The 23,671-nt window shown below is 51.3% G+C and overlaps 1 protein-coding gene across 5 annotated transcripts in view; it reads right to left on the reverse strand.

Annotated features, from left to right (window-relative positions):
• Positions 1 to 23,671, reverse strand: part of FOXP4 (forkhead box P4) — a 52,881-nt gene that overhangs the window by 23,009 nt on the left and 6,201 nt on the right. For all 5 annotated transcript variants that reach the window (XM_017878285.1, XM_017878283.1, XM_017878287.1 and 2 more), the window contains exons 2-3: positions 14,780 to 14,999; positions 2,311 to 2,406 (exon numbers count right to left, since the gene is read on the reverse strand). In XM_017878285.1, coding sequence (XP_017733774.1) covers positions 2,311 to 2,406; positions 14,780 to 14,983 — 300 coding nt within the window. In that variant the 5' untranslated portion in view covers positions 14,984 to 14,999. The remainder of the gene's footprint in view (positions 1 to 2,310; positions 2,407 to 14,779; positions 15,000 to 23,671) is intronic.

The following is a 23,671-nucleotide window of genomic DNA, read 5'->3' on the forward strand; positions in this document are numbered from 1 at the left end:
GTGAGTTCTACTGGCTGGGCACGATGGCTCATGCCTGTAATCCCAGCACTTTGGGAGGCAGAGGCGGGCAGATCACCTGAGGTTGGGAGTTTGAGACCAGCCTGATCAACATGGAGAAATCCTAAAAATACAACGCTACTAAAACCTACTAAAAATACAACTCTACTAAAAATACAAAATTAGGTGGGCGTGGTGGTGCATGCCTGTAATCCCAGCTACTCGGGAGGTTGAAGCAGGATAACTGCTTGAACCCGGGAAGCGGAGGTTGCAGTGAGCCGAAATCATGCCATTGCTCTCCAGCCTGGGCAACAAGAGTGAGACTCCATCTCAAAAAAAAAAAAAAAACAGTGTGAGTTCTGGAGCTATTGGGTTCAAATGCCTCACTCTGTCCTTTATTCGTTGTATAACTTTGGACAAGTTTCATAACCTCTCTGGGCCTCAGTTTCCTCATCTGCAAGATGGGGCTAGAATAGCACCTCTCCCATAGAACTGTGAGGATAAATTAGATAGCTGTAAAGTGCTCAGTGTCTACACTTCATTGTAAACACTCTGTAAATGTCAGTTGTTAGTTTGGGGTGTACTCAGTAAGTATTTGTTGAATGAATGAATGAATGAATGAATCAATTTTTGGAAGTAATGAGACAAGGAGAGAGAAGGCCTGAGAAAAAGATCATCTTATCTGTCTCTCTGACCCTGAAACCTCTAGGCCTCTCTTATTTTGGAGGGAGGGAGTTTCCTAAGGAAGATTCCACATTCTTCCTTCATCTCTCAATCATTTCAGATCTGTGACCCTTAATCCCCAGCTGAGCAGTCCTTCTGGACGTCTGACTCCAGTCCCTCCCACTACCATCAAGCTCCTTCCCTCCTGCCCCTGGGTCAGCAGCCCCTTTCTGGTTTGGGGGAATGTTTGCTGTTGCCCAGCCTACTCCTTCCTGTTCTAAGCTGGGCCCAGGGCAGGGAGGATTCAGAGTGGAAGCCCGAGAAACACTTCAAAACCTAGGAGTGTATGTGGGGGTCATTAATTTAAAGAGACCCAATCCTGACCAGCATGGGTATGAGAATCTTTTAGATCTCAACCTGATGAGATCTTTCTCTTCCTCTCTTTATTGACTTTCCAGATAGTGTCTTCCCCTCCTCCACCCCAGGCCACGCCCTGATCTTTGCCCAGCTCCTCCCCTTTGAGGGTTGTCTCCTTAGGGTCAAGAATTTTAAAAGAGCGTTACTGCTAAGGCTGCACATCTGTTGGGCACCTTGAACTTTTTCCAAACATAAACTTGTTTTACATAAAATCCAGACTTTGTCAGAGCACTGGAATCTCCACCCAGGACAAAGCCTGATCCTGGGTCCTTCTCTGAGCACCCTGCACCCACCCCACCCTCCTCCTCACTTCCCTCAGCACCCAGCCCCAGAATTCAGAGCACCTCCAGCTCAGGACCAACCATGCTCACCCTTCTTCCCCTAGATAAACTTCCTTTCAAAGCCTGGCTTAATCCTTTCCCCAATTCTGAGCCTCCCTCTGCTGGGGGAGGGGTGGGGGGAGCATGGATGCCCGGCTGCTGGGCAGAGGGGGAGGGGAGCGGCTGCCCGAGTAGTGACCCAACCCGGACTCAGACTGCAATTCTCCCAAGTTCTTTGTGACACAAAAGGTAAACAGAAGGCCTGCCTCCCCCACCCCCGCCCACCCCCACAGATCTCCCCTCCCCCAGCCAGCCAGATGGGCTGGCAAGCTGGGGGGAAGGGAGAAGGGGAAAAAAGGGCAGATTGTGCAAAGGAAAACAAAAGAGACAGAGAGACATCAAGAGACAGGAAGCATGGAGAGACTGCGAGAGAGTTGGTAGATGAGGGATAAGGGGGGAGGATAAGAGAAGGGGGAACTTCGTGACGTGACTGCAGCAACAGAGATCGACTGGGAGGAGCCGAGACCCAGACACAGGAACAGAAAGGGACAGAGGGAGTGACCCACAGGGATGCAGAAACATGAGAAGTGACCGAGAGAGACCCTAAAGGGAAGAGGCAGGGGAGAAGAAACAGTGAGAGAGGTACAAAGAGACAGGGAGAGCTGCAGACAAACTTTGAGTGACAGGGATAAAGAGGCTAAGCTAGCAGAAGGTCTGGCTGATCAGGTGGAGACAAGAGAAAGTGGAAGTCTTTTTGCCCTAACCCTGCAGTGACTGTATTTCCTTTGAAAAGCTGCCCACTTTTTGGTGTTGGAACTGGCAAGAGCAGTTCTCCAATGGGTCCTTGCCCTCCCTCTGTGCCAGGCCCACTCTCCAGCCCAACCCAGAGCCAGCAGGGTGCTCTCCTCCTCACCTGCACAGCAGAGGCAGACTGTTTGCTGTCATTGTTCCCTGGGGAGCTCAGGCCTGAGGCCTGCTGCAGCAGGAACTGCCGGGCCACCTGGAGAGCCTGCAAGACAGGGGCTGAGTCAGCAATGGCCTGGGAGGCTGGGTGGGATCCAGAGATTAGGGAGTGTTTGGGGCAGTAAGGAGAAGGAGCTCAGGATAAGATGGAAGGTCTTGGGGGTCACAGGGTCATGGGTCCATAAGGGCTTGGGATAAGGGCAGTAGGAGTCACTGAGAAGAGCTGTCGGGGGTTCAGGGATCAGAGCCTCTACAGACTCAGCCTGGGACCCAGTGAAGTTTTGTTAGGACTCAACGGGGGCAGCAAATGGAAGGGCCCATGGTCAAAAAGGGACTCTAGAGGAAAATAAAGGTGGTGGACTCAGGGCATTAGTAAATCAGTACTATTTGTTGAGCATCTACTATGGGTCAGGCACTGTACAGGCAAGAGCTTATTTAATCTTCCTCTGTAAGGCTGTGAGGTAGGGATTATTGCCCCATTTTGCAGATGAGGAAACTGAGTCTCTAGGAGGTTAAGTAACTTACCCAAGATCACACAGCTAGGCAGCATCAGAGCCAGGATTTGAGCCCAGGAAGCCTGGCTCCAAGGCCAACTGCCTTACTGGGTGGTCAGTCTGGGGGCTAAAAAAGCACACATTTGGGAGGATGAGGGAAGAGCCCTGGGGTCAGTGGCACAAGGTCTGAGTACTATGCGACTTTCTGAGTTCAAGGATTGAACATGCATGGTGCTGGAGGAATTAGATCAAGTTCTGAAAGGTGCACTATCAGCAGAGATGCATGGACCATCGTGCTGTGGGCTTGGTGGCCACAGTGGCTTAGACTGAACTGAGCCAGAGGGGTCACAGGAGTGAAACGCATATGGAGATTGCTGGAGGAATCGCTCTAGTGGGTCAGTGTGACAGTCAAGGAGTAGGAGGGGCCTGGGAGGTAAAGTGAGACGTCTGGTAGGAGTGAGGGGTCAGGAGGGCCCAGGAACTTATCTATGAGGCCAGTCAAGCCCTCTATGTCCTCACTCTGGTTCAGCGGGAGGTTTGAAGGCAAGTTCTGAATCCACATTTCAGGAGCACAAAAACTTATCTGCTTCCAGATTGCTCAAGACCCCTTTGGGAGTCAGTGCAGGTGCATCCAAGCCCTTGACACAGGGCTTCAACCTTAGGCAGTCCTGGGTTTGAATCCCAGCTGTGCGGCCTGCCAGCTATGACCCTAGGCAAGTTATTCCAGTTCTCTGCACTTCAGTCTCCTTATGTCTCCTTATCTGCAAAACTGGGAAACTACCCATCTCCAAATTACTAGGAGGATTAAAGGACCAATGTTTGGCATCCAGTCTGCATTCGGGAAGTGTTCACTCCCTTCAACTCTCATTAATCTCTCAACAATTCTCTACCTCACCTCCTACAGCCTCTCCCCAACATAGCCTTGTGCCCTGCGCACTTATTAGACGAAATGCACCCGCTTGTGGCTCGCTTTCAAATCTGTCCACACATTCACTTGTTTTTGTCATATGGACCCCTATTCTCCTACCCCACCACAAGCACCTTCAAGGCAAAACCTTTTAAGGTGGGATATGGCTGCACTACCCATCGCTCAACAAGCAAACCGAGTGACCACTGTGTAGCAAGCATATACACACATCCACCTTCCCGCCCGTTTATCATCAGTGCGAACAGCCAAGCCTCCTGAGGCTTTAAATCTAGTTTATCTTAGGATGGCATCTAAATATGCACTGGCCTATTGACGGGAAGGTGTCCTGCAGCAAACCTGGAGCTCAGATTGGTGTGCTCCTCACAGGCCACCTCCTTCCCCGGATGTCACACCCAGAGAAGTGCCCTGGGCTTCCAGAGGGAGACAGGATGTTTCTCCTCTTCTAGATTCACTTCAGAAAGCAGAAATCTGACCTTTCTAAGTCAAAAGGCTCTGTGGAAAGAGGAGGGAGGGTGGCGGGTGGGTGGGTGAGGAAGGGCAGGGAGTCAGGTGGTCATCAGGAAGGAGCCCCTGCCTCTACTACCTTTTACAAACCCCTCCAGTCTACTGACAAGTGCTCTTTGTCCTCCAAAGGTGGAGGTAGGGCAGGGTGGAGGGGGTACAGGGGTCAGAGGCCAGGGGACAAAAGTAGGGGAAGAAGATGGCTCAGAGAGGCTGGCCAGCCCAGGCGACCCAAAAGGGACACTGGTTGGGGTGGGCAGATGAAGCACTCCATATCCCTGGGGTACAGGAGGGAGCAGCAGGGGAGGGGCTTCTGGGGAAGTTGGGGCAGAGCCCTGCTCAGTCTCCTGGGGTGGGGTGGGGGGTGGCCAGGGGAGTTGAATTCACTCCCCATTGACTCTCTTACTTTGTGGTCCCCTGGAGCATGAAATTACATGATTTACAGGAAAAAAATGGCAAGGCCTTACAATCTCATTCCTGAGACCTCTCCCTCCCTGTGACAGGCCCTTCCTCCCCCCACACCCCCACCCANTAGGGCAGGGTGGAGGGGGTACAGGGGTCAGAGGCCAGGGGACAAAAGTAGGGGAAGAAGATGGCTCAGAGAGGCTGGCCAGCCCAGGCGACCCAAAAGGGACACTGGTTGGGGTGGGCAGATGAAGCACTCCATATCCCTGGGGTACAGGAGGGAGCAGCAGGGGAGGGGCTTCTGGGGGAAGTTGGGGGCAGAGCCCTGCTCAGTCTCCTGGGGTGGGGTGGGGGGTGGCCAGGGGAGTTGAATTCACTCCCCATTGACTCTCTTACTTTGTGGTCCCCTGGAGCATGAAATTACATGATTTACAGGAAAAAAATGGCAAGGCCTTACAATCTCATTCCTGAGACCTCTCCCTCCCTGTGACAGGCCCTTCCTCCCCCCACACCCCCACCCACAACCCCTTTCCTTCTTTGTGCCCAGGCCAGGGCTCTCCCCTTTAGGCCAGATGAGAGCCAGGTAAGACCTTAGGTCTGGTCAAAGCTTCCCTCCTTCAGCTTCCCACCATTTCTTCTCATACGTAGGTCCTCACTCACCCACTCGTCTCACATCTATGAAGTACCTGCTTCGTGCCAGGGACCAGGTTAGTGGCTGGGGATACAGAGAAACAGAACATGGCCTCTGCCCCCCAGGGCTCACAGCTCAGGTTCTGTGATCATAGCCTCTTATATAAAGAATGATAGGCCGGGCACAGTGGCTCACGCCTGTAATCCCAGCACTTTGGGAGGCTGAGGCGGACAGATCATGAGGTCAGGAGATTGAGACAATCCTGGCTAACATGGTGAAACCCCATCCCTACTAAAAATACAAAAAATTAGCCAGGCATGCTGGTGGGAGCCTGTAGTCCCAGCTACTCAAGGAGGCTGAGGCAGGAGAATGGCGTGAACCAGGAGGTGGAGCTTGCAGTGAGCCGAGATGGCGCCACTGCACTCCAGCCTGGGCGACAACAGAGTGAGACTTCGTCTCAAAAAAAAAAAAAAAAAAAAAAAAAAAAAAAGAATAAGGAACTAGGAATTAGTTAGCCTGAAGTGGGGGTGGGGGTGGGTGCCAGGGCTCAGAGAAGGCTTTCTTCTACCTGGGGAAGTCTGGGAAGGCTTCCCAGAGGTGGCTGCAACACTAACTGGAGTCCCGCCATCTGAAGGGCGAGTTCACATGGCGAACGAGGAGGGTCACATCTACTACGCTGCTGCACTAGATGTGTTCACACTGCCTGCTGGCACTGGGGCCTGGAGACCACTGGACTGCCCACCTCCGAGAGATGTGGGAAATAATGGGTCCTAACTCTAACTCTGGCAGATCCCCAGCCCCACTTTCTTTGAATATGCCAACCAGACTGGGGCCTCCTTGAAAGCACAGATGTTGTCAAATATAGCTGTGAACCCCCATCGTCAACCACCAGCACAGAGCAGACATGCGATACCCACTCACGAAATTCATTTTAGTCTAGGCTGAATATGGGAGGCTGGCACAGGCTGACACTAAGCTTAGCAACTAGCATTTGCCTTGCAGTTTTCAAAGCACTTTTTCAAACATTTAACTGAAGCTTCACAACACTGAGCGAGGTGGAGCAGGTATTGATGTCCCTAATTTACCGACAAGGAAACTGAGGCCTGAGGTTCCACAGCTAGGAAGTGGGAGTCCAAACACCTCTGACTGCTCAGGGTTCACCCCACTGAGGGGTCTCCATGATCCCATGCACAGTCCAGTGAGGCCTTCAAATCTGCCTTCTCCCTAATCTGCATGTGTTTAGCCCTCCAGTGAGAAGGGGAAGTGAAGATGGTGGAGGTAGAGGAAGAAGACCAAGAAAGGAAACTCCAGGGGAAAAGTGGGCTCAGTTTCCCTTCCCTACGGACAAGAGATATCCAAACACAGCCCTGGGTGAGAAAGGTGTTCAGATACCCATACCAGGAAGAAGCCATTATGGAAAACCTAGGGGAGGGAGGAAGAGGGGGCTTAGGCAGAGTGGAAAACTGGGAGCTATCTGGCCTCTCAAACCTCATATTTTTCCTCCTTCTACCCCTTGGACTGAAAACCAAATGCTCAGCTCTGTGGTTTGGGGATGATGTCCAGTTTCCCTCTAAGGGAGGCATACTGTCCATTCATGCATGGACTTCAAGAGAGATCTGGATCCAAGTTCTGGCTCCACCATATACTGGGTAACCTTGGGCAAGTCACCATCTCTTTGGGCCTCCATTTCTTCCTCTGCAAAACTGGAACAACCCCATACTTTCTTCATGGGGTTCCTGGGAAGAACACGTGGGACTGTGTACATGGAGTACTCAGCACACTCTCAGGCACCCAGTAGGTCCTGGACGAACACTATTATGATTGATCTTTCACCAGCAGCTCCTGGTCATTTGCCTGGTGCCACCCGGAAGGCCTTGCTAACCAAACCCTCTTCTAGCCCAGCCCCCATCCCCCCTCAAGCTTAAGAACTCAGTCTCGCTAATGAAGCTGAACTCTCCTCCCCCCATCCCCCATTCAGAAGTCATTAGCAGGATCTCCGCAATTAGGAACAAATGGCTTATAACGGATGGCATCCAGGGAGGGCGGTTGGGATGGTGGAGAATGAAGCTGTAGCTCTGAGGGCAACAGGGAGCTGCTATGAATAGAAAAACAAGTCTTGGTGCTGTGGGGTCTCTCTCTCTCCTCCAGGATGGGACCACACTCCCATTTCTGGTTCTGGGAATTCGGGGTTGGTGGGAGGGGTGGGAAAGGGGTCATTCTCTCTCAGGAAGCCAGGTGTAGAGCTATTTACCAGTCCTTTGAGCAGGCTGGAGGATCCCAGATCTGTGTTGGGGTGCCAGACTTATTATCTGTGTGTGCGGGAGGGCAGGGATGTGATAATCAGGGAAACGAGCTTGAAGGACTGTTGAGAATGAGCAGTTGAAGAGCACGGGCCACAGCCCTGGAGAGCTGCAAGTATTAGAGGGTATCTAGTACAGTATTTTTCAAATTGCTGCTCATGGTCCAGCAGTGGGTCGTAGTATCAATTTAGTGGGTCAAAAAATAGGTATTTTCTAGTTCACTGATAGATGAAGAAATAGAGATCCAGAGATGGGCAATGATTTGTCCAACGGGACACAGTGGCAAAAGCAGAACCTGAATGTACCAGACCTGAAACTGGGCTCTGCACAGGGAAGAGACACCAAGCGCTGGCTGGGCAGGATGGAGGAGGTACTAGCAAATTCTGGTTTAATTTGGATTGTGGTGAGGGGCAGCCAAAAAAAACTCCAAACTTCCTTTGTCTGCCTCTGGCTGGTTTTGGCAAAACTGGGATTCAGTCTTATCTAAATTGTCTCCATAATTAATTTTCACTGGAAACTGGCTGGATTCAGGAAAAGAAGGGACTAGAAGGGTATTTGAGGGTGCTGGCCCACCTTACCCCATTCCAAGCCAGAAAAGCATCCCTAGGAATGCCTATTACCTTTACCTCCAGAGCCACAGCATGACTATTAATTTAGCAACAATTTAATGAGTGGTTATCAAGCCCCACAGGGCACTCACAGTGTCCTCAGTACTGGGGACTCAGCGTCTTTGCTTTAACGGGGCTCACATTCTAATGGGCCGAGACAGACACTACACAGACAGACGTGCAAACTCTGAGCTGGTGGTGAGTGTCCTGCAAAGCCTGGCTGGCTGGCTGGCTCTAGGGTGTGTGGCCAGGGAAGGCCTCTCTGAGGAGACACAGCATCAGGAGGAGGCACTCTTCCAAGGGAGAGTATCTGAGGTGGAGGGAACAGATGGTGCAAGGGCCGTGCCGTGGGAAAAGCTGAGTGCATTATGAATTGAAAAGCCAGTGTGGCCAAGAGAGGAAGTCCCAGAGGTGTGCAGGGGCCAGATTACACAGGGACAATGATTTTTTATTTCATCCTATACTTGACAAATCGCTGAAGGATTTTGAGTACGAAATGATATTGTCTTTCAGGGTAGATACTTACTGCTGGTAAACAATGGATGCCAATAAGTACTCACTGATTCAAAGTAAAGAAGGAATACCTCTTCATCTACCCCTCAAAATGCAACTCCTCAGGGACCAGAGGATGGAAGAAAGGGGTACAAGGAGGAGGAGTTAGAGATGAGTGGCCCTGACCACTGAGGGAACTGACCTGGGGGGAGGAAAGTTCTTGACCAGCCAGGCTTTGTAACCTCCAGCAAAGAGACATAAAAATGAAATTACACAGAGAAGGGGGACAAGGAAGGTGGGGAGAGGAGACCATAAAACCCCGAAGTTATTCCGCACCTTTTCCCTTGGAAAAAAAAAAAGCTTTTGGAAAAGGCTGTAAATTTTTTTTACACCAACCTCGTAAAAATGACATCGGCACATTCTCAAATTAGAACCATTAAAATGAAAACCAGCAATGCACAGACACAGACAGGCCCACGTGGGTGGGAGACAACTCACATCCTGGGCATACAGCCCCAGTTTCAGGACCCCTTCCCCACCAAGTGCCTTGAAAATGCCTCCTCTCTACAAGGAACTAGTCTCTGGCCTCAGAGAGATGAGAATTTACAGCTGAACTCAACAGCGTGGATGAGGAACTGCGATCCTTCAAAGGGCTCCTTCATTCTCTTCATTCCCTGCACCACTGCTCTCAAACTCAGGCAGGCTTCGCACCAGCAGTGCCCGGCCTTTGCCTGCTTCTAGCGATGATGCAGCCCAGGGCTCATCCAGCTCCTGTAGCCAAAACCAGCTCTGCAGGGTGTTATGTGAAGGACAGCTGGAGTCCTCAGTGCCTGGAAGGAACCCTCTGACCTCCAGCAAGGAGGTGAAATCACCAAGGTGGTGGTGGGTGGCCAAGTGGCGGTGATGCAGAAGTTCCCGTGATCACCTTCCCCATTCTTGGTGGCATTTGGAGATGGCTACCAGACATACATCCCTCCCACCAGTATCTGTGGAGTTCTCTGGAAATGGGTCTGTGCTGAGGTCTGGGTTCTGAGCCACTTCACTCTAACCACTTCTGCAATGTAGGGTTGGAATGGGGGCAATAGTGAGGGGGGATGCAGTTCTCGTCCTGAGATTCCTAGTGGGCCTTCTCAGAATAAAGGTGCTACCCCAGGGGAAAAGCCAGTTCTCCCACTGAGGGTACCAGGCCAAGTTCTGCTCTGAAGAAGTGACCCTAGGATGCAGCCTTCTCCACTTCAATCCTCAAGATAAATCCCTTCTCAGAAGGAACATTTACCTCCCTTCCCCAAATTCTCCTCTGTATCCCCAGTTCTCATCAGCAGGGACAAGAATTCTGCCATGAAGGGGAGGTGAGGGAGGGAAGAAGAGGGATTTCAGAATTCCATATTAGGAGGGAAGCTGGGGGCTCTCCTGCTGGTGGTAGAGTGGGCTGGCTCCTTTTAGTCCCAGGAAAGCAGGGGTCTGCAGATCCCTCCTACAGGATCCAGTCCCGCCCTCTGCCCTCCTAGCACTACTCCTTCCTAGGGGAATTTTCCAACATAGGAAACAGGGCGGTCTTCGGCTCTCAAGGACTTGGGAGGGGTACAACAAGGGGGATGGTTAAGGCCCTCTCCTGGCCCAGCTTCTCCCACCTCCCACCTGCCCTCCTCTCACTGTGTCCAGGCCAAGGAGAAAAGGGCAGTTTCTGAGTGTTCCCCAGCAGCTGGTATGAACTGGTGTGATGTCCCTAAGCCTCCCCTCTGGTGAGTGCAGGCCCCAACTCTCCTTCCATGCCATGGCTCCTCCACAGGAGGGGCTCATTCTCCAGAAGAAAAAGGAGAATGCAGAAGGTCTGGGACCAGACAGGAAACAGTAGAATCTGGGGCACACAGGCAGCAGTCCTGAAGAGAAATGGGCCCCGGACCTGCAGACGAAAGACAACTGTTGACTCTGTGTGTGTGTGTGTGTGTGTGTGTGTGTGTTGGGGTGGGGTAAATTCACCCTCTGAATCTTCCCCTTCCCCGCTGTCATCCCTCTAAGTAGCTTGGACAGAGGAGGGCCAGATGGGGGAGGAAAAGGAAAGAAAAGCCTCTCCCATTCTTCTTCTCCCTTCCCCCAACTGCCTGACATCCCCCCCTTTCTTTGAAGGGGGGTGAGTTAAAAGCCCATTAATGTGCAGAACCCCCCCAACCCTTTTGAATCTCCTCACAGGATGTGAACGGGGTGGGATTTGGCCCAGTTGCCACGGCAACTGTGGTGGGAGTTCCCAGACTCTAGGCAACCCTCCTGTGACCCTTGCTGACCTGTCACCCCCACAACCCATGGACAATGGGAGTGCGCGCTCCAGAGGCCCAGGACGCCTTTCGGCATGGCCTCAGCACCGCCGCCAGTGGCTCTGCCTGCCCCCACCCCATCAGCTTGGCCCTCCTGGCCCCAACTTGGCCAGCGCACCCAGACCAGCCCCCAAGACCTCCCCTCCCCAAATCTGGCACACACTTCTCCTAGGCTCCATGGCCCCTATCAGAGAGTGTCCTAAGGGTATTTGTGGGGTGCCTGAGAAAACCCCCACACTGAGAACATTTTCATACAAATGAAATCAGATTAGGATAAAACACAAGGGCAACTTTCAAAGAAAAGAGCCACCCCATAGGGTAAAAATGCAGGAAGGGGCACTGTGGTAGAAGCATTTGCCTTGGTGAGGGAAGGGACGGATGGGCCGCGGGTGTGTCTACAGTCTAGGGTATTCTTTAAGGGCAGCTGGGGATCAGCAATGCCAGCTGCCCAGCATGATGCCCAGTGCAAAATAAGGCTGAAGGTGTGTTTGCAGCTTGACTGACTGCTCCAGAGCCTACTGTACTTCCTGCACCTTCTCCTCAGGGTAGACAGAGTCCTCATAGGGCATAAGACTGCAGACTTGGTGAAAGCTCCAAGGACAGCGTGGAGGTGGTATGGCTCTGTCACTCACCAATGATCGGGCTGGGATGAGGGAGGTGGAAGCTGTGGCCTCGAGGGCTGAAATGGGGCAGCCAGCTAAGGACCCTCTCCCTCTAGTCAGACCTGGCCTGGCAGCCAAGCCAGGTCACCCCCCAGCCTCTGTTTAAACAAGCTCCCAGCCTGCTCGTTGCATGGAAACAAGCGCCTGCTCTTGTTCCAAAGTGACGTAGCCACCCTCTTCAGCACTGTTTGTTTCAGCCTAAAGTCCTGTCATAGGCCTGACTTCTGACTCGCCTTGTTTATCTCTCTCCTCTCTGTCAACTCATTACTCCCAAAGGCCAGGATTGCATTTCCAGGGCTTGTTTACTGAGAGCAGAGGGACAAGGACCAACAGACAGACAGACAAAGACAGAGGGGCTTGGAGAGCCACGGATGGTATGAGGAGAATGGGATCAGCGTGTGGTCCGCAGAGCCTCTCCCACCCCACTTCCTATCGAGTTTGCAGATGGCGTTAGAGTGGCTACTTAGGACCAGTGGGCAGCATTGCTTCTCTATCACAGAACCCTTTCAGGTTGGAAATGAAATGCTCTCATTGACTCATCAACAGACATTTCCTTAGCACCCACTATGCTCAAGGCCTCGCTGCCTCCATTTTCCACGGCGACTGTGTGATGGAGAACCAGTAAAGGGGCAGGTGTGTTGAGCCCTGAACTAGGAACTGGGAGAGTGAGGTCTATGCAACCTTTATTGTGCCATCTTGACACGTCAGTGCCTACCTCTGGCTCTCATCTGTGCAATGGGAATAATAATATCCACCTTGCAGGGATGGTGAGACGACACAGCACACATGAAGGCCCCAAAGCACCAAAGAGACGAAAGGCATTGGTTTGTCCTCTAAGTCCTTTCAGGATGGGGTTGAGAAGGAGCAGGAACCCAAAGGGCCAGGCTCTCTTTCCCAAACTTGTTTATCCTCCAAGTAGAACATTTGTTGTTGGGGACCAGAAAATGTTACCCTTGAAACTCCCCCAAAAGCCTCGTTCACACATTCAGGGTAGAGGAATAGCCCATGGACTATTTCATTTTAATTGAAAATCTTATAATTTTAATTTTGTAAGGTTCTTTTCATAGTTTGGAGCCAAGAAAACCTTTTTTAAGTCTCAAATATGTTCCCTGGCCCTGGGCGCTCTGCCCATAGTGAGCCCAAATGGATAAAACAGCCCTCTGCCTGCCTCCAACTCCCCACCCCAGTTTATTTGTGAAACAGATATAGGATTTTCCAGGACTGTGGGATATTCCCCAAAACAAACAGGAATAACTGGAACGTGGAATATAGATGGGAAAACATGGCTCATGTGCAACGCAGAACCAAGAAACCTGATCAGTACAGACAGTTCTGTCTTTCCCCACCCCAAACATTTCCCCAGTTATCCAGAGAACTGTGTTCGCTCTTCACTTTCAGTAATTTTTTAAAAGAAACTTTCCAGTTTCAGTACTCCCCAACCCCTACCGCATTTAAAATTTTTCATAACTCTGTCTGCACAGTCACACAGAGGGAAGAGCTGGCCATACAAAATGGGTGGTGTTGGAGATTTCTGATGGGGTGTGTTTTGCTATTATGTTGGTAAAGGGTAGGATTTTGCCCTTTAACCTTCTGTCTCCAGCAGACGGCACAGACTCTGTGGGTCTCTTCCCCAGGGAACCTGCTTAGGAAGGCTTGGGAGATGCCAGCGAACTCCGGAAGACTATCTCCCTGGGGAAGGGAGTCAGGCCTTTCCCTGCTCTAGCCTCCACTGCTGGCAAGAGAAAGTGATTTTTGAAGTCCTCTGTTCTGTTCACATCCACATCAACAAGTGAGCTGCACGTGCTGCACACCCAAATTGCATCTGATCCCAACAACTCTGTACTTTAGGTGCCAAGGAGGCCAGGGCTCAGGTAGGCTCATGACTTGGTCAAGGTCATGCCACTGGTTAAGGGGCTGGCTGGGACTTAAATCAAGTTTCTTCAATTCCTGCTTTAGCGCTGGCTGACCAGCTCCATGCAGGGGAGTCAGGCTTCTGATGGTGTTGCTTCCAGTCTGACTTCTGGCTCCAAGGAATATGATGGGAAAAGGCCCCTTAGGGATTATGAAGTTGGGCTGTGGGAGAAGGAGGACAGAGTCCCAGGGTGAACCTGGGAGAGACAGCAGGGCCATGGAGGGGCACACGAGGGCATTGTGTTACATACATGTGTACACGCATGAGGCAGTAGTGGGGTACTGAGCAGGGAGGTACACGCAGAGCCCTGCTTCTCCCTGTTCCTAGCAGACCCCCACACCCCAAGGGCCAGCACCACCAGCAGTGATTCCAGGAGCAGAGTCAAATCAGAGAAAGAGAATGCCAAGGCCAGCGCTGGCTGGGCAGGTTCTCCTCAACTTGTTGAGCATGACTCTCCTTTTTCCCCCAGGTGGGACCAGGACATGAGGCCCCTGCTCTGTCATCACCCAACCAGATCTAGACCCATCCTAGTGTCTCTAGATCCTCAGAGAGGTTGGTTTTAAACTCCTGAACTCTGCACTTTGGGGTGGAAGAGGAAATAGAAGACACAGACAGAGGTTCCCAGTTTAAGCCCTAAAAATGGAGGCCTGTCTTTGCCTACCTCTCTTGGCCTTTACCCAGCTGCCTGGGCCTCTCTTCACTGCTTGAAATGGAGGCCCAGGCTGACTCAGGCAGATAATATTTTGCAACAGAAATAATGTGAAGATCCCCCTGTGTGCACAGCAACCTCTTATCCCTGTTCATTTAGCTAGTTTCCTAGCCAGTGTGCAGGTAAAGAGTAGAGTGCCCACCAATCCAACATGCCAATCTCAAGCCTGCTGCCCAGGTGTGTGTCTGTCTCTTCTTATTGGCATTTCTGGGACAGTTTTAAGCTTCATGATCTCAGACCTTTGAGTCCCACTTCTCTCTCTTGAAAACGCTGTGGTAGCCCAGGCTCAAGGTGGCCACCAGAATGGGTGGGTGGACAGGGAGTCCTTGGATGCTGGACTGTCTTAAGGATGGTAAAGTGAGGCTGCCTGGCAGGGAGTGGTGCTCCAGCAGCCAGGATGAAGTGGAATGCAGCCTAGTACCCCCTCTCCCACTCCCAGATACCCCAAGGCACATCAGCTCCTACCTGTTGCTGCTGAAAGTGCAGCAGCTCCGCGGGGCTCATCTCACCATTGCTGTCTGCACCTGTGGTCATGTCCCTGCCCGTGCCACTTGCAGTTGTCCCTGTGGCCCCACCACTGCTGCCATCGGTTTGCCCAGAGAGGCTGCCCACACCATTCTGACCAGATGGAGCCGACCTGATTGTCTCCGAGGCAGATTCCACCATCATGTCGCTCTAGTGGTACCTGGAGGAGGAAGAGAGACCCGGGGGAGAGGCTGAGGCTGAAGGCTGAAAGGGCAGTGACTGCTGACCCCCAAAAACACAACCATCGCCACAAGAGCAGTTGGGCATCTACTCCTTCTCAACTTCCCAGAGGCTGCTCCTGGGATGCCTGATGGAGTGTGGCCCCTCTGGAAGTCCCCCCAGGTGAGGGGCGGCTCGACATCCCCCACGTTTTTTTGACTTCTAGGAGACCTCATGCTGGGGTGGGGAAGGGAGGAGATAAAGCCCTTGCACTGCCCCTCTGGGTGGGGATTTTTTGCCTCAGTTGAGGTTTTGCACTGTTTATAATAATGACATGAAGAAGGGCTTTTTAAGGTTTTTTGTTGTTTTGAGACAGAGTCTCGCTCTGTTGCCCAGGCTGGAGCACAGTGGTGCGATCTTGGCTCACTGCAGCCTCCGCCTCCCGAGTTTGAGTGATTCTTCTACCTCAGCCTCCTGAGTAGCTGGGATTACAGGCGCCTGCCACCACGCCCAGCTAAATTTTTGTGTGTGTATTTTTAGTAGAGAAGGGGTTTCACCATGTTGGCCAGGCTGGTCTCGAACTCCTGACCTCAGGTGATCTGCCTGCCTCAGCCTCCCAAAATGCTGAGATTATAGGCATAAGCCACAGCGCCCAGCCCCCGTCTGGGTCTTAAACCTACACCAACAAAGCAAAATCAAGTTATTCACTAGGAACCCACTAGACTACTGCCTTCCTACCCCCACCTGAAATGGACTTTGTGTTTGCTCCCATCCCAGGGCAAACGACCCTCCCCAGGCCACAGAAGGTCCAAAGCAACAATTATTCTTTTATTAAAAAGGCTGCCACTTGCCCAGCACCTACTGGGAGCCAGACACTGGTCTTGGGCATGGAGGTGTGCAATGAAGGAAGACCTGGTTCCACTTTCCATCTTCCATTTTAAAGCCCTCAGCCTAGCACCTGGTCAAAAGTAGACACTCAGTAAGGTTAACTCACTCTCCATAGGAACCATGATTTCTCCTCATGAGAACTATGGGAGAGAGTTATCATGCCAATTTTACAGATGGAAAAACTGAAGGTCCAGAGAGTTAGGTTACGTACCCAAGGCAAAGAGTCAAGGTCTGGATCCCCTGACCCCAGAAATGCCTCTCAAGGAGTGGCTGAAACATCCCCCCAGAAAGAGAGGGTAGGTGTTTGGGATGGTCAGGGCAGTGAGGAGGAGGAGGAGACCTGAGCTGCTTCTTATAACTCACAGAGGTTACAACAGCTTTTCAAATTTAATTTAATTAATTAATGTATTCATTTTATTTTATCTTTTTGAGACACAGTCTCGCTCTGTCACCCGGGCTGGAGTGCAGTGGCACAATCTCGGCTCCCTAGAACCTCCGCCTCCCGGGTTCAAGCAATTGTCCTGCCTCAGCCTCCCGAGTAGCTGGGACTATAGGCATGCAACACCATGCCTGACTAATTTTAGTAGAGATGTTGGCCAGGCTGGTCTCGAATTCCTGGCCTCAACTGATCCGCCTGCCTCAGCCTCCGAAAGTGCTGGGATTATAGCCATGAATCACTGCACCTGATACCTTTAGTATGAAAAGCTGTTCTCAAATTCTGGGGGCTCCCCAACTACCCCCGAGTCACAGTCCCTTGAGAAGAACATGGATTTCAGTCAAACAGGTCATACCATGGTTGGTATCTACTACTGATTTTTGATCCATCTTAAACTCCCCAGCCCTCAGATTCCTTGTCTGTGGTAGGACAATGTTTCTTGGCACCTACGGGAGATTGGTTCCAGGATCCCTGTGGATACCACAATCTCCAGATGCTCAAGCCTCCCAGTTTGTCCTGCAGGACCTGTGGATACAAAAGTTGGCCCTCCCTATCTGTGGGTCCTGCATACTGCAAATACTGCACAGTATTTTCCATCTGTGGTGGATTGAATCCACAGATGTGGAACCTGCAGATAAAGAGAGCCAAGTATATTTCATCCCGACCTCCAAGTCTTTTGAGGGGCAAATAAAACATGCACACGGCACCTGACAGAGCAAGCCCCCAATATTGATCAGCGCCTTTTCCACCCACCCTAATTGTAAGGGTGAGGACATTGAGACCCAAAGAGGTCAAGAACTTGGTCCAGATTGCACAGAGATCATCAAGGGATAGAAGCCACATGAGCATTTAGCAAGGCCCATGGAAGCCAGCCAGTTTCTTTCCTCCCGATTTGATCTCTTTTGATCTCTCATGGTCTCCCTGACTCAACTGACAGATGAGGGCCTTGTAGGTAACAATGAGAAACTGCAGTAAGAGACTGGACTGTGATTTCTCTAGTTCCTTCCCCCAAGGCAGCAGCTCCCCAAAGCATTTCCTCCCACTCCCAAATTCTCTCCTTTCACTCCAGAAGAACTCTTCTCCCTCACTCTACCAAGCCATTTGCTCAGCTTTCATCCAGGCTGGATGCAGAGTGGCGAGGAGACAGAGAACTGCAAGGGGCCCACAGAAGCCACATCCCTGTTCCTGTGGCCCCTCTTCATCTGTGACTCTGGGTGTCACTGTCCCAGTGAGCCTGAGTGGCCTCCTGGGTGCCCTGTATTTGTGAATTTCTCTGTATGTTTCCAAGGGCTTGCTCTTCCCCCAACCCAGCTGCTGCTCCACTCCTAAGTTCTGAGAGGAGCTGGGCTGGAGTAAGGGCAGGATGGGAGTGATGGTTCGGAAGAGATTGAGCACTCGGTCTCAGGCCTTAATGGCCACGTCAGCCTGAGGGCTAGTGGCGGTGAAATGATGGATGGGGTGGGCACCATCCTCCACTTGCCACAGCACAGGGCTCCATCACCCTCCCCTGAAACCACCCAGCCAGGAGCACCTTCCCCCATTTGGGGCTGAGCCTCAGTTACATGAGGGGGATGGGGAGACAGCAGGGAGGGGGGCCTCTCCCCCAACCCTGGCTCTGCTGGTGGTGGAAAGCAGCTGCCCGCTCTGATTCCAAGTCTAGCTTCTCTGAGATCTGAGAACTCCTGGGCCCCAGGGGACAAAGACCAGAGCCTCAGGGGTGTGTATGCATGCAAAGGAGAAAGGAAAGAGAATCTGGCAGTTACTTCCCTGGGGTTAGGGAGAGTGGCCCCCTTCTAACACTCAAGGAATACCATAAAGTTGCAGATCAGACAGTAAGTTTGGAAAAAGAGAAAAAAGGAAGGAGGAGGTTGCAGACAGAGGTACTTCTTTCTTTTCTTCTTCTGGGGGGGGGGCGGCGGGGTATAGAGCGACACCCAGTGAACAACATAATTGCTGCAATGTGGTGTATAATAATAGCTATTCAGGGGCTGATCATTCATATTAAACAGGGTGAAGCAAGCCTCTCATTTGCATGCTTGAGATTATATGCATTTGAAAAGTCATTTCCGCAGGGTGTATGAACTGCATTAATTCCCATGTGGCATGCTCTGTCCCCTCCAGGGTCTTTACCCCACTGACACACACCTATAGGCCTCTTTCCATGCTCCCGCCCACCTACCAACATACCCCCGAAACCTGCAAGACAGGCACACCCAGGTGCTTTCCGAATTCTCACCTCTGCCCTGGGATAACTGCTCTCCAAGGATGAGCACACCAGCAGCCGCATGTCTCCTGCCCATGTCTCCACAGGGTGCCGTGACAGCACCAGGGTGCTCCCTGCACTGTGGGGGAGCAGGCTCTGGGTGCCTGGGACCCAGTCAGCTAGAGACAGGATGGGGTAAGGTGATGGCGGGAGGCCTTGATTATCAGTCCCTTGTAACTACAAGGGTGTGGGGTGTGGAGAAGAAGTCAGTGTCCACAGGAGCCTGAGCCCTGGCTAGGGGAGCAGGCAGGGGCCTGGGCTCAGCCACCCACCATGGAGATTCCTCTGCCTTCCCCTTTCTCTGAGCCTCTATTTCCCATCTCTATATGAATAGGTGGTCTTGAAGGTCTCTTCTCACCCTCAGCCTGGCATGTGGACATGAAAACACAGTATTTCAGTGAATACTGGAGGCACTGACGGTCTGCTGGAGTCACAGCCCGGTCCCTTTCACAGTGGACTCCACCCAGTGTAGACCTGAGCTACTTCCTCTGGTACCAAGGAGCAAGCTCCAAGAGGTCCTCCTTTCTTCTCCACACACCCCTATCCTCCCAATCCATGCTCCTCCCCCAGCCACCAAGGTCCTCAGCAAGGAGCAGCTGAACACCTGCGGAACAGAAAGGCAGAGACTCTGAGAATTAGACCATCTGGTTTCTAGGCTCAGCTGTGTGACCTTGGGCAAGTCACTGGGGTGCTCCTTCTGCCTCCATACAATAAGGTAGGGGTTGGCCAGGGGTCTAAGGTTTGCTAATACTGGGCTCTTATCCCCCACCCCAGACTTCCCATACCCCTCTCCTACCACATGTTGGGAGCAAATGGAGATAGCACTGGAGGCCGAGTTATTTTGCCAGGTCCAGGATTTGTCTGAGGCTCAGGTCCTGCACTTAGGCAGGACCTAGTCGCCCAACCCTCAGCGTTCCCCGAGGGGGAGCCAGGGAACCTCGGAGCCTATGTCAGGCCTGGAAGCTCCTGCAGATGCCCTCGGAAGGAAGCTGGGTCAAAGCCGCGGCTGCCTCTTCCGCTCTGGGGGAGTCTGCGGGCCGCTGGGGGCTCCCACTTCCCCGGAGGCTCCTGGCTCGTCAAAGAACCTGGGCGGGTGAGTGCGCAACAAGGGACGCCCTTGGAACTCGCCGGAGACGGCCCCGTCCCCTCCCTGGCCGGAAGTGATGAGTTCCACCTACCTTGGGGCCAAAGCGGGGACCCATGGGCTGGGGTGCTTTTGGGGAAGGAGAAAAGAGACTGGGAGCCCCACATGCGGAGAAACCTTTTGTGCCTTTTCGCGGGCCCATATGGCATAGCGAGTATTAATTACCGTCGCTTTTTAATTAACAATCGCTTAATCTGAGCCGTAACATTTGCCATGACACCCTGCGCCTCGCCGCGAACCCGCGCCGCCCGCCCTGCCAACTCATCAATTAATTTTTATTGACGTTTTCTTCCCCAAACAGGCACAATACCAGGGTTTTCCAATTAACACCTCTGCGATCTCTAATTAGTGCAATTAACAGACTGATGGATGCCCGGAGTTTACCCGTGGGGGAGGGAGAGAGGGGCGGGGCAGCCCCCAGCGCGCTCCCGGGCGCGCGTCCTGCCTGGAGCACACGTGCACGCGCAGCTGGAGTGGAGATGCAGCCCCAGTTCTTAAGGGATATACGGATGGGGAATGACCACAGGGGGCCCGTACCCAGAGCAATGGTGGCAGTTGGAATTTAAATAAGGTATTGTTTCCAGTTCTCGGGAAACCTATAATCTAGTCTGGGAGATAGCAGGACTCGAACCAGCTGACAGCCTGACCCTGGAAGTTGGTGTCTAGCCCCAGCTCTAACACCAATTTACTACTGAGTGACTTGTGTTTTTAAAGGGGAGGGGGGGAGTCTCACTTTGTTGCCCAGGCTGGTCTCCAACTCCTGGGCTCAAATGATCCTCCCTCCTCAGTCTCCCAAAGTGCTGGGATTACAGGCCTGAGCTGCTGCACCTGGCCTAATGAGTGACTTGGAGCAAGTTGATTCTCCTCTTTTCTCCTCTGTATAGTGGGGAGAACTGGACTAGATGTAGCCATCTATTTTATAATTTATAATTCCAACAAAGATTAGGAAGCAGACTGCAATAAGAGGTAAGATTTCTTAAAATACAATAGCACGGAGTAGAAGGTGAGAATGATGGACCACAACGTTAAATCAGGGGGTTGCAGACCTGAGTGCATCAGAATCACCTTGGAGAGCTTGTTAAAACACAGGTTACTGGGCCCCAGTAGAAGTTTCTAACCCAATAGGTCTGGAGTGGGCCTGGGAATCTGTATTTCTAAGAAGTTCCCAGGTGATGCTGATGGTGGTTGTCCCAGGCAGTGGGGCTCCAATGATGAACACTAACTTTAGTTCTGAGTTTCCTGATGGGCAAAACTAGATGATATATCTGCAAAAGCCATTCAATCATTCAACATGCATTTAGGGCCCCATTAAGTGAAGCGCTGGGGATCTACCTAAGGGAAAGTGAAATGTGGGCCCTACTGAACGAGGCAGTGCAGCAGTGTCCTTAGATGCTCTGAGAGCTGTAGGTAAAGGACTCAGCAAGGGCAACTGGTAATACCGGAGGTCCTAGCCCCTTCTCTTTTTTTCTAGATAAAGCTGGCACTTGTTTTTCCTCAAAACAAGTTTTCTAAAAACCAGTGGGGCTTTAGCCATGAACAAAATCATGCTTCTCTCTCCTCCAGTGGTTGGCCAGGAGCATGTTTCACCAGCAATGACCCTTCATCCATTCATTGGTACGACCAATGTTTAAATACCTACAGTGTGCCAGGCTCTGCGTATGCAGACTTCAGCAGAGCAGGACACAGGCCTTGCTCTTGTGGAGCTTATATTCCCATGAAGAGGGTACAAATATTAACTAAAGACACAAGTAAATGGAGAAGCCTACTAAGTCAGATACATTCTGTCAAGTGTGGGTACAGGAAATAAATGGGGATCTAACATAAGCGGAGAGGGGCAGGGAAAGTCTCCTTTTTCCAGGAAAGGGCATTTATGCTTAGATATGAAGGCTGAGTAGGTATTGGCCAAGCAAAGTATACAATGAATGCAGGGCAAACATATGCAAAGGCCTTTATTTTACACAAGAAGGGTCATCAGTTTCAGAGTTTTCCAGAACTAAAAGTCTTTGAAATACATACATTTCTAGATTATATAAAAAGACACACATGTGGATACCAGAGCACAAGGATGTCTTCTAGTTCCTTCTTTCTCTATTTGTTTCTTTCTAGCTATCCTGCTATATCTTACTTGTGTCAAGAGATATAAAACAGAGGGCTTTTCAGAGCAATGAGCCCTGGCCCTACAAGTAACTGCAGGATGCTTCCCAATCCAAAGTCCCAGGGACTAGCTTCCCCCATTCAGCCCTGGCCCCAGAGGCCCAATGGCTTCTGGCTTCAGGCTCCAGGTAAGGGGAGGGCTCCAGGGCAGTGGCCACTTGGGGCTTCTGGCTTACTTAGCCAACCACTCATTTGCCAGATGACCTGCTAACCCTTCCTGGCTTATTACCTTTGTGACATTCTGGACTGAGGTCACCAGTCTAAGCCTTGGTTTCCTTATCTATAATGCAAGGTTAATGCCAATACACTTTCCTTCCAGGGTTGCATTGGTATCAAATAAGACACACTGCATGAGGAAGACATTTAGAGAAGGGTAGTTACTATAATTATGGGAGTCCAGAAAGTCCTGCTACAACCTACCTCTGAGTGGGCTATGGTTTAAAAATTGATCCCACCCCGCTCTCCCAGCCCTTGGGTCAGCACTTGAAGAAAGTGAGGCAAGACTCATGGGTTAGAATGTGGCTATAGCTCCAAAATAGGTCCTGAAGCCAGAGCTGGGTGATGTGAGTCATGCACTGCTTGGCTCCCTGATCATGCCAGCAGTTTCTCTCCCCAAGCACATGGGACTCTGTGAGTTCCAGAGTAGGCTTAATCCCTCTCCAAGCCCCTGCCCTCCTTTGGCATTCCTCATTGTGTGGGTCAGAGGCAGGCACCCTGGGCTTCCCTCTGTACCCCTACCTCTGTCTGAGTTCCTGGCCTGGGAGTCTCCCTAAATGACTGTGATATCCTAGAAGCCACCTACCTCAACTCTAGGGACCATTCAAGGCCTCTCAGCACACTTTGGTGCTCAGAAGAGCTCAATACAAGTGGCAGGGCAAAGACATTCCTATCTGAAAGCCTCCAACAAAGCCTTTGATTTGGAAGGTGAAGCTGCCATCCTGTGCTGTCTGTTCCAGGTCCTCTCCCAAGTTCCAACTAACTTTGTTTCTGAATCCTAAAAGTAAGAGACATCCTGGTAGAAAATTTTGGAAAAAAGGAAAAAAAAAAAAAAAAAATAGAGTACTCATAATCCTACCCCACAGAGATCTAGCCCTTTGGGATATACAGCCTTTCCAGTCAATCCACTCTCACTCTCTTTTGGCATATAAACATCAAAAAAGTGAAATTGGGGTCATAATCTGTACATGGTTTGAATTTTCTTCTTTTTCCACTCACCACTTACTATCATAAGCATTTCCACATGACATCAAATATCTTAAGCAAGTTTCTAATGGTCACACAGTTGCTTGAATGGGCCGCATGTTCCAGAATGTATTGAGCCAGTCCCCTAGAATTGGACATCTAGGCTGTTAGCTATGTTTTACTATGACTCTGCAGTAAACACCTTTATGGGAACAGGATACTCTACATTTTTGACTATTTGCCTAGGATACATGTTTAGAAAGTGGAACTGCATATTTTTAAGGTTCTTGATATATTCATTCCCAAATTGATACCCATAAAATTCATACCAATTTTGTCCAATTCTCCTTTAGCAAGGCAGCCACATCTCATAAGACTCTTGGGCCCTAACCTCTTTAGCGATTTCCCTCAATTCTCCTCAGCTCCTTCTCCAAGAGATTCTCAGAGCCTGAATAAGGCATTCGCAACTCAACACTATAGGCCCTGTCAAGTCTGGGTGAGTTCCCTAAGGTCAGAGTGGGGCAGGGAGCCTTCACCTGCAGCTGATACTGAGCACAGTGGGCACTGAGGTTGGGGCAAATGGAGGTGAGTAAAACGGAGACCTTG

This window comes from Rhinopithecus bieti, unplaced genomic scaffold (assembly GCF_001698545.2).
Source record: "Rhinopithecus bieti isolate Rb0 unplaced genomic scaffold, ASM169854v2 scaffold_9981, whole genome shotgun sequence".
NCBI lineage: Eukaryota > Metazoa > Chordata > Mammalia > Primates > Cercopithecidae > Rhinopithecus > Rhinopithecus bieti.